Source organism: Crocodylus porosus, unplaced genomic scaffold (assembly GCF_001723895.1).
Source record: "Crocodylus porosus isolate Cpor-Errol unplaced genomic scaffold, CroPor_comp1, whole genome shotgun sequence".
Taxonomy (NCBI): Eukaryota; Metazoa; Chordata; order Crocodylia; family Crocodylidae; genus Crocodylus; species Crocodylus porosus.
The window spans coordinates 40,422,599-40,433,520 of record NW_017728951.1 but is presented as its reverse complement, the minus strand read 5'-3'; the positions used below and the strand labels follow the sequence as shown (position 1 = coordinate 40,433,520).

The 10,922-nt window shown below is 47.3% G+C and overlaps 1 protein-coding gene across 5 annotated transcripts in view; it reads right to left on the bottom strand.

Moving 5' to 3' along the window:
* ZSWIM8 (zinc finger SWIM-type containing 8) overlaps window positions 1-10,922 on the bottom strand; it is a 97,540-nt gene that overhangs the window by 36,215 nt on the left and 50,403 nt on the right. For 4 of the 5 annotated variants that reach the window (XM_019555868.1, XM_019555872.1, XM_019555869.1 and 1 more), the window contains 3 exons: window positions 8,685-8,860; window positions 4,046-5,054; window positions 1,746-1,877 (listed from right to left, as the gene is read on the bottom strand). In XM_019555868.1, the coding sequence (XP_019411413.1) occupies window positions 1,746-1,877; window positions 4,046-5,054; window positions 8,685-8,860 (1,317 nt within the window). The remainder of the gene's footprint in view (window positions 1-1,745; window positions 1,878-4,045; window positions 5,055-8,684; window positions 8,861-10,922) is intronic. The other variant, XM_019555870.1, reaches the window with a different exon arrangement.

Below are 10,922 nucleotides of genomic sequence, written 5' to 3'. Positions count from 1 at the left end.
TGCCCCAGGATCAGCACATGGGGCAGGGCAGGCTGGGGCTCTTCCCAGGCTGGGCTGTGCTCAGGCCAGGTGGCTGCGGCAGGAGTGGGGCTGTAGCCCCCACACCCCCTGCACTGCCACTAAGTGCAGTGCAGGCCAGGCCTGGCAGCAACAGCTGGGCGCAGCCTTCCCCTCCACCCAAGGGCTGGTGGGAACAGCGCAGGGTGGGCTGCAGCTGTGGGCTGGAAGGCTGTACTGGGCTGTTCTCACCAGGCCTGGCCCTGCACTTGGTGGCAGCACTAGGAGCAGGGATTAGGGGGGCTACAGCCCACCCCATGGCCCTGCTCCCAGTGCCACCACTGCAGCTGCCCAGCCTGAGCGCAGCCTGGCCAGGAACAGCCCAGTGCTGCCCCGGCCCCAGCCTGCAACCGGCTTCACCCCACAGGCAGATCCAGGGGCATGCCCCTCCCCCAGTGCCCCCCTGGACTGCATGCCCCCCATTCCCTGCACCCCCTGGATGAGCCACTCGTGTCTCCATCCCCTGCCACAGCTGTGCAGGGCTTCCCACTCCCTCACTGCCACTGGGGGCAGGGGGGCTAGGGCTGGAGCCACAATCTGCAGCAAAGCCTGCCAAAACCAAAATGCTCTGGCTCTCAAACAGTCAACTTACAAAGAGCTTTTGCTCTACTTGGGTATAAAGCTGCAATAAAAGGCAAATCTATTCTTGGTGCTGGTTTTTAAAGTCATGCAGGACACAGACACAAGGACTATGTAGACATACAAACATGTTAGAATATGTTGTGTTCAATTTAATAGTTAAAACAGAAGGTATAGATTACGGCTGTCTGACTTCCCTGTGGCTCAGGGCCACATACCTCATGGGCCACATGCCCTGGAGGCAGCACCACAGAACCCAGTCCCCTTGGTCCAGCTGACCCAAAGACACCCTCCACCACAAGCTCGTGATCCCCTGCCTGAACTGTGCCCCCACAACACCATGCCCACTGCTTCACCATAGGCCCTTCAACACTATGCACCCTGGGCTCACCCTCAGCTCCCCATGCTGCCATAACTGCCCCACCCTCTGCTGCAGCCACCAAACAACGGAGGGGTGAAGCAGTAGCTGGGCAAACCCCAGAAGTCCACAATTTAACTCTCTGCAGACTGCATTCAGCCCATGGACCACCAGCTAGACAGCCCCGGTGTAAATCAAGGGTGGCCAACTTGCAGCACATGAAACAAATGGTACATGCAGCCTCCATGTGTAACATTCGGGGCAGGGGACAGAAGTGGCACTCGGGGCAGGTGCAGGATTCAGCATGCACCACACTTGCCAAAAAAGTATCCCTACACTGGTGCAGATGCACACTGATCCAACAGGGAGTGCTGCTCATGGTGGCTTCCTAAAGACAAGGCCCAAGCTAGGTAGGGACAAGTGGAGGCCAGAGAAAGGAAGGCAACCAGGAAAGAATGAGATGTAGGTTCTAGTGACTGGTGATTTGAGACTCCCTCCCTCTCCCCTACACACAGAACAACCCATTTTTTTGCCAAGTAAACTACTGAACAAGCAGAGAAGCCCAATCCAAAAAGGGTTAAAGGCAAGCTCAGGCAAAAGGCAGCCATATTTAGAGGGATTTCAGTGACTATTGTGCCTCAGCATCTCTGAACTGCCAAGTTCCATTCTACAGCCCACTGAGGGTTTCTGAACCCAGGCAGCCCTGCCTACTCTCCCTTCCACTCACAATGCTGGCAAGCACTCCCTCTACCTTGGTTGGTGGCTGCTCCACCTTGAGATCAGGAGGGTTGGCCAGTAGGTCCCTGGCCAGCTCTACAGTTAAGCGGCAGGCTTCGTTACTGTATCCATGTGCATAGAGTGCCTCTGCACAGGCAAAGAGGATCTGCAAATGAAGGGACAAATTATCAGATTCAGCCCGTTTCCCATGGCTAGCCTATCTTAAGCACTTTCTCTCAGTGTCACTGAACCCTAAGTTCCAAGCTGACCTCAGTTCAGGCTTGGCTCAAATGCTTGTAGAGCCATGTCTTCTTGCATATAGCCCCTGTCCCTTTCCCTCAAAGCACCAACACAATGGAATGGGAAAAACACAATGGTCAAAAATGAACCCAATCTGTCATGTTAACCATTTCCATTTAGTTTGCTTTTCTTAGCATCCTACTTCTTCTGCCATCCATGGGCACAGTCACTGTCTGCAAGCTCTGTGCACGTTTCCAAAGGCTGATGGCAGAGTCTGTTATAGTTGCCTGTCGCTTCCCATTATTCAACTCTGTTTTCATTTTCTTATACCTTAGCCAGCCTTTATCCTGTAACATTTGCCCACACCTTAGGGCTGAAGTCTTCCATGTTCAGTGTCTGCCTCAATTTAAGTTTCCTCTAAAATAATCCAGCCGTTTCCACGAAGGCAGAAGAAAATACTCTGCTTTGCTAACATTAAAGAACTCAGACAACCTTTCATCTGATAAATGCTGGTGCCCCAAAGCTTTGGAGCAAGCACCTAAAACTTGGCACTGGGAAACGGGGATTTGTCATTTGCCGTGTCTGTGAAAATCTGCCCATTTGTACAAGGTGTAACCATTAGGAAAGCAACTGCAGTTCATACAGAGTCTGTAAAGACTTGCTAGTGCTTACAGCTAGTGAACATTTCAAGAATTGTCATGAATTGACATGCTCCAGTTCAAGGGAAAGCAGGACTTCTTTGTGCAACTGTTCCCCTGGACTGCTGTCTGCCATCCCAAGGCCAGACAGCAGAACCCAAAGAGGAGAACCTATCTTCCCTGTGCTCTACACATCTGCCCTGCTGGATGCAATGAAACAAGGATCCTGGGGCAAAACTGAAAACTGGTGGAAGTGGGGGTAAGGAGTTAGGGTGCTGAGAAACTAGGAGTGGCTGGGCACATAAAACGGATGAGGACCCATATAGGACTGGCTCAATGACCAGAAAAGGATGAGCAGGGGAGCAGCATCTTAGGGGTAGGAAAGAGGCAGGATTAGGACCACTGAAGGGGGTGTGGAAAAGGGACGCATTTGAGAAGAATGGACACTGGAACATACTCCAGTGCAGAACCTGGAAGGGAACCAAACTCTCACTGCTACTGGGCTATCAGGCAACATCTGTGCAACATCCTTGCAAAGGCGTCAATTCTCAGCTTCCTACTTACTAAGGGATTTACAGAGGACAACATCTACTATTGCAATCTTTTACACCAATACCTCAAGTGGAAAGGCCTGTGTGGTAGATTGAAAATTTCCAGTCCCGCTAATCTACTAATAAAAGTGTCATCTTGTGGTTCAGTTTTATTTTATTTAAAAGCACACGCCTAGGTAGTTAACACATGTTACATTACAAAAATAGTAAGGCTGAAAAAAAGTCAAGTACACAGGAGTTAGGAAATCCAATAATGACAGTGCCCCTGTGATTTTTATTTCAGCTTTTTTAAGCATATACTTTATATGATAAAGTCTTTAATCACATATAATGATGTACTTTTATTTGTAGCTTTGAGACCTCAGCACTTCTGCAAACCAGTCAGGCACCCAGAAAAGAAGTCACATAATTAACAAGGCCATCTGTAAAAACTTGGTTCAGTGACTTGTTCAGCATCACATAGGAAGTGTGCCAGAGGTAGACACCAATTCTCCAGGGCAGCGTTCCATTGCCTTAATCCTGGGACCTTCCTTTCTCTTCTTGCAGGTCTCACTCACTATATACCTTCTAACTCCTGCAAAAAGTAGTGCAGGAGTCCTGCCACTGTATAATCTCCACTACACAAGTCTCATTTGTCACCAACAGTCCATTCTGTGCACTGACTGAACCATAGGCCCTGTAGAGAACATTAATGATAGGATCTATAACTGACGGTGGTATCATGGTTTACACCATCAAGGAGATTGAATTAAGGTTGCCCAAACAGCCTCAATTTAGGCATTTCCTAACTTCTGAATACTTGATTTTGCAACTGCAGCAATACACTTTTACCAGTTTGCGTGTGCAACACATATAGGAAAATTAAAACACTTACACATCACAATTTTGCAACTAGATTTTCTCACCTCCATTCGGTTTTCCTGTTCCAGTGGCTTTATGCCAGCAAAGACATCCTGCTCCTCTTCATTGCCTACCTCTGCCTTGTCATCCTCCTCCTTGGCCACCTCCTGTGGATTCATATAGTACACCTGGTAATCATCTTCCTCCTCCCCTTCATCCCCTCCCCCAGCTGCACCATTCTCTCCCACTTCTTCTGGCTTCAAACTTGCACCACCACTGTTCTCATCTGCAGAAGGCAGATCGTCATCCCCACTGCCCATTTCTCCCACAGGATCTTTTGGAGTTTTCTTGGCAGTGGGAGTACTCCTGATGCTGGGCTCAAGTCCCTCAGAGAAGTACACACCACCGTCATCCTCAAAAGTGTCCCTGTAACTCCTGCTCAAGGAGCTCTCAGTGAAACTAAATGTATTGCTGGCCTCTGCTCCCAAAGCTAAGCTGCCGTCATCCAGGCTCATCTCTGCCAAATCCGGCTCCAGAGAGCTGTCTTCACTGCTCATGCGTCGTTTCCCACTATGCTTACTGGCCAAGCTTTTCCCTACTGGCAGCTTGGCTTTGCCCACTGTTGTCTTATAAACTGCTTTATCTCCTTCTGCAGAAAGTCGCCTTAAAACCCTCTGAGGAGCATCAGAGACCAGTTTCCTCTTCCCAATGAGCTCCTTCGGACGGACAGCTGGTTCTTGAGAAGATGGACGGGTTCTGTCCCCTGGCTGCAGACACATTCCTCCAGATTCCTGTCCAGGGGTTCTACCAGCCTCACAGGTGGTTTCCACACACTGCAACCGGCAGTTCCTTTGTTGAATGGCCTTTACCCAACAGAATGAGTTCTTCTTGTCAGTGCTGCTGTAGGTAATCCCAGGGATTGGATACGCCTCCTCCCAGTTGAAGTAGCAAGCTTCAACAGCTGGCTTGAAACCCTGGAAGAGTTTCTCCAGGGATTTCTTGTGCTGTCCTCTCTTGACGTTATCTATGACCTTCAGCTGCCACTGTCTGAGCTGGGTGCAAAGGTCCCTGCGCCTAGTGGGGAGGAGGAAAAGGACAGATCAGAAAGGAGCCACAAAATGCACTAACAACAGACTACCCTCAACTCATAGAATACCTCTGTCAAGGGCCTCTTCTGCTGATTTAGTGTAAACAACATTAATCCGTCAGAAAATTGTCTAGGGAAAGGAAATAGACAAGTCAACAATCAGCTCCTAGTTAGGCCAGTGCCACAAAAGCAAAATGCTGCCAAGTCAAACCTGAAAATTTGCAGCAAGTTGGGAGTTTGGGGTGAAGCATTGCAAGCTGCAATGCAGTTAAACCTTGCAATTATCACACTGGAGTCGTGACCTTTAACACTGCTGAGATACTAAGGCACTGGTTCCAAACAGGGTGCCACAAGCTCCTTTCCTCCCCACCCCCACAGTGTGCAACAAGGCAAACACTGAATGCCATGGCAGCAGCCAGGTCAAACTCCCCTGAATATACACTCCTGCTGCATTAGGACTGTGATGAGCCTAAGCAGGCAGAAGCTGAGCTGCTATAGCTCTCCCAGTCCAGCCTCTCCCATGCTCCTCCCAGAAACAGATCCACCCATCCACTTCTGTTTCCAGAAGGAGCACAAAGGGGATAGACTGAAAGGGACTACACAGCACGAGGCAGCTCTTGCCTGCTTCAGGCAATCAAAGGATCATAGAGGAACTCCCCCTCCAAAGAAATATCCCACCGATAAATCAATAATGCAGCCGGACTCTGCGTGCATGTGCATAGACTGGCTGTGCAGCAGACATACAGGGCAGTTTTACCTGAAGGCAGCAGAACCTAGTTGAGAAGCACTGAAGTAAACTGAGGCAACACTAACAGTGGTTCTCAACCAGAGGTGCCAGCCATCACATTCAAAAATGGCAAAGGGTGCCCTGTCCCTGAAGAAGCTGAGAACCACTGCACTCAGGACTACAAACAGGGAACTGCTGCATGTCCAAACTGTGAACAACTAGCAAAGAAAATTCAAATGGTTTGCATAGCTCTTAAAGCCAATACTTCTACTCAAGAATATCAAATCCTCCTCCCCTGAGTATTAAAAGCCTACACAGTCAGGTTCACAGTTAGGGACAGAAGGATGATCTAGCCTGGCCTTCTATATAAAGCCCGTTATTTCACCCAGATACTTCAAGAGTGAGCCCAATAACTTGAGTTAGTCTCTTGAGGATTGAAAATTTGGAGTCTAACTTGTTCACTGCAAGCAGAAAACTAGAGAGACCAAGGCATCATCATTGCCCAGGGCCACTGCAGTAGAACTGATTAGGTAGGGTATATGCACAGATGATCCTAGCTGATAATCCCAGACACAAGCTAGAAGAGGGTGAAAAATGGAAGCTCCCATGACAATCCAAGCCAGGAAAAATTCCTTCCCAACCTCAGTTTCACTTTGACCATAAGCACGGAGAGAGTAACTAGGAAGGAGCAAGTGCATTCCTAAATCACTAGGCAAATCCAAATTTCTCAACACAGCTCTACTGCAGGCTCCAAAGACAGGACTTACACACACAGACCTTCTCAATCTTTTCGAGTCTCAAAAGCAAAATAAAATGGAAGTACACCGAGTAAGGGTGTTAAGCATTAAGTCTCAAAGCACATTAGTCTGGGATAAAAGGAGCTCTACAAAATGGACTGTTTCCACTTGACTGCTAAGCAACCCAATTAGCTAGCGAATAGGCTGACATGGATTAATCAAATAGGCTTTGTAGGAGAAAGGGGTGGAGGAGTTACTCAGAGAAAAGGTAGCAAAAGACTGTGGGGGAACCTGCAACAATTTAGGAAGAGTGAAGCAAGTCTAATTGCAATCCACTGGAGAACCGTGAAGGAGTGAAAATAAAAAGCTACAAAGGAGCTGAACCAAGGCAGAACATATCCCCTTTGGCAATTGTATTGAAATGGGAGGAGAATGGGAAAGGAGAAGTAAAAACACCTGAATTATCCATGACAAAGTAGGAACTTTTAGTAATTTGGAATGTATCAAAATGACCAGAATGTTAGGAGATTCACACACTGCAGAAAAGAGGAGATATGAACAAAGAACTTGTTTTACTAACAGTGACATGACTCACTGTTTTAAGCTTTCGTTCCTGGTTTCCTACTGGCTTCACTTGGTCTACCTTAAGCTTTTATACTGTAAATTCTTCAAGGCAGAGACAACACCTTTTTAAGGAGACGTACCCTAAAATTATGACATTATATTCATGTTCAATGATAGTTAAAAGATTAAAAAAAAGTGTGCAAACACTTAAAAATATACCAAAAATGCTTTTTTCTTTCCAAAAGCTTAAGGTTAGCTTTTCCAATGTACAACAACTTATACTAGAGCATGCATTGCATGATATTCTGCTAAATGCTGCATACTGTATTTTGCGTATTTTGCAAACCAAGGTATCAGTGTGCAAAACTGAAGCTGAACATGAAACATCAAAACACCACCTGCTATTCAATTTTTACTAAATGGAGAAGCTGGTTATTTGTGCATGTTAAGCAAGATAAAATGCTCTAGGATGAATTGCAATACTTCTGATTGTCCTGAACTTGTGATTGCTCTGAACAATTCCACACACACAGACCAAAATGATCACTATATGTGGGACTTGTCACTATACGTGGTTCCTTGGGACTGTAGAAAATGTAACAGTTACAATCTTGAACAGAGTAAGAACAGATAATTTTCTGGGTATACAAACCTGTGAAACTACTAGTCAAAAATACTAGATTTAAAACATAATCAATCAGAAATACAGTGATCTAGCAGGCTTTAACCTAAATAGATTTTTGAACCAAATCATGTCAAACTGACCTGGATAAGCCCTCTCAGTACCAACACTGGACAAGGCAGCAGGTGAAAACTGCCAATGTAATTGACCTGAGTTTAGAAAGGTACTTGACAGTACAACTTAGCACCACTGGAAATAGAGAAGCATGATTTTACTAATGCACTAAAGGTGATGGATTAACAAGAGCAAGTGAGCTATAAAAATGGGGTAGACCAGCATCCTTTAATATATTAATTGATAATCAAGAATACACAATGGTATTTAGGATTCAAACCAGCAATCTACACTAAGCTAGAAGACACAGCAAGGAAAGCATGATAAAACCAAAAACAAAACTGAATATAAACAATTTTGCCATTTGGTTGATTTGTGTGGTCTGAGTGTCAATGGAAAGTAGTACTAGATAACAAGGAAATACAGAAATATTATGGCTGAACAGGTCTGGGGTATAATTGAACAGAACTGTTCAATACAGTGGAAGTGTCTTTCTGGAATAGCACTCCATCAGGAAAGCCTTAAGTGCAAGCCAAAACTCACATTTAAGGGATAAAAGGCCATGAATATTGCAGAGAACCACACAAATACAGTAGGGTTTAATACAAGAGCAGTGAGGACAATTGGAGATAAAAGCGATTAAGGTTACCTTGAACACCAATATAGACCATAAGAACTTACAACTGAACTATCTGCTTTAATAACATAATACACTTGCTAAACATCTAAGGATAGGGTGGTAAAGTGGAATTGTGCCCAGATGCCAAAACGATAAGCAGGACTGAACAGCGCCACTTAAGGAATTTTACCCGCCAGGTCTTGGCTCCGAAGATTATCTGACACTTATGCTTACCTCTGTGGGCTGATGGTTGGATCTAGAACAGCCAGCCTCCAGAGGACCACCATCTCATCACACATACTGGCACAGGCATGAGCAGCCACCTCAGACTGGCCATTACTGCGTCCAGTATGCCCACTGGCACTACTGTGAGACGCGGATGTTCGCACACTGTACCACCAACCAGTTATCTGCAGAAAAAAGGACATTCAATGGAGCCATGCCTAGACAGCCAAACTCTCTTTCACAATTTCTGGAAACATATCACAGATGGAAAATAAATAAATATATTCTGTTGTTAAGTTTTCAGTGCCTGAAAACCAGGAGAACTAAAAACAAATCCAGCACAGACATAACAATAAAAATTGCCTCTACCTGCTAACAGTTAGGTGCCCCATGCAATAAGAATTTGATAGGCTCAGGCTGGTTCCTAAAGGGCAGATACTCAGGTAGTAAGTCACTAAGACTAGCTTTTCTGTCAGCAGCCTGAGAGAACACGGAATGAATATGAAACATGAAATCTTTGATCCCTTGAATCTACAGATGAGATATATCGGGGCAGGCAAAAATACAGCTCACAGGCTGCACCCAGCCCACCAGGCCATTCTATCCGGCCTGCAGGGCCCCTAAAAAATTTAGAAAATGAATACTTATCCGCTCCTGGCTGCCTGTTAAAAATGACAGGAGCCAGGGGCAGTAAGACCCAAGGGAAGCCAGTGGTAGGAACATGCAGCCCAGCACCAAGGCCCACCTTCCCTCCCCCTCCCCAACCAGAAACCCCATGCCCCATGCTTCCCAGAGGCTCTGGCTGTTCCCACTCCCTGCACCAGAGGAAAATTCAGATAAGAAGGCAGGGGTGGGGGGGCGAGGGGAGGACCACAAGTGATTGCCTCAGTTCTCAGGGCCAGGCCGGGATAGCTCCTTCTGAGTCCTGCAGTCACAGCCATGTTGCCAGCCACTCCACGTGGTGCTGGAGTGGCTGGCAGCAGGCAGGAAAGCAGGGAAATAGCAGCCACAGGCAGGGTGTAGTGGCAGTGAGCAGGCAAGCAGGAATGCAGCAAGAGCTGAATGGGAGCACAGAGCCAGTGCCAGCAGGGCCAAGAACAGGACAGCAGGAGTACAGGACCCCTGTCTCTTCCCCACCCCAGCACTGCTGGTGCCAGACCCCACACTCCTGCTGCCCCTCTAGAGCTAGCCCCAGGACACTGGTGCAGGACCCATGTTCCTGCCGAGCTGTATTCCCACATGCCCGCTCGCTATCCCTTCCCCTGTCTGTAGCTGCCATTTCCCTGCTTTCCTGCTGGCTGCTCCAGCATGACATGACTCCCAACTGCAAGCCTGTGATTACTGGAACAGAGCCTGTGCCAGTACCCTGCAGCCAAGAGTGGAGTTGGGGAAAAGGGGATGTGCAGGGAGGGAGGGGAGAGTGAGTGAGTGAGTCCCACACCCCCCCACCATACACATGCAATTACACCCCACCTTGCACTGCCATACACTCACCCCCCACACACACCAGCCACCCTCCTCCCCACAAACCCAATACCTGCCAACACCCCACATATCCACACATACCCACATGCTGCCTTACCCCACACCCAGATGGCTACCAGGGGCTGGGGCACCTGTCAAGGGGTGGAGCTACCCATGTAGCCCTCAACATCTTGCCAAAACTCAGTAAGCAGCCCTCCAACTGAAATAAGTGCCTGCCCTTGAGGAATACAATAGGATAACAGGGAAAACCGGATACTATAGCTGTTCTTGCTTACATCTCTACTTACAGAAAGAAGATCCATCTCCATGTTAATATCAACCTTTTCTCCAACAATAAAATTCAACCCAAATTCATGGAAATTATTTTCAATTAAAATTATCAAAGTCTAATGAATCGTGTCAAATGGCAGAATTTCAAAGCCAACACATAAAAAATATTGTCCAAATTAGAGGTGTACTGATACATCGGTCCAATATTGGATTGGTACCAATAAGGAAAATTGGCTGTATTGGAAATCGGGCTAATGTGGCTGATAATTTGGCCAATAAATGCCTGTGCATGCACATAGCTGCAGCACAGTATACAGGCAGAGCGGAGCAGAGACCAGCAGCATGCAGTTGGTAAGTCTGTTGTGGTAGAAGTGGAAGGGGGAGAAAAGGGTCATGGGGGGGCAGATCAGCACCCCCCCCCACTCCCCCCCAGTGAAGGAGGGAGGGGACAGGGGTAGCTGCTGCCCAGCTGGGGTGGGGTGGGCACAGGAT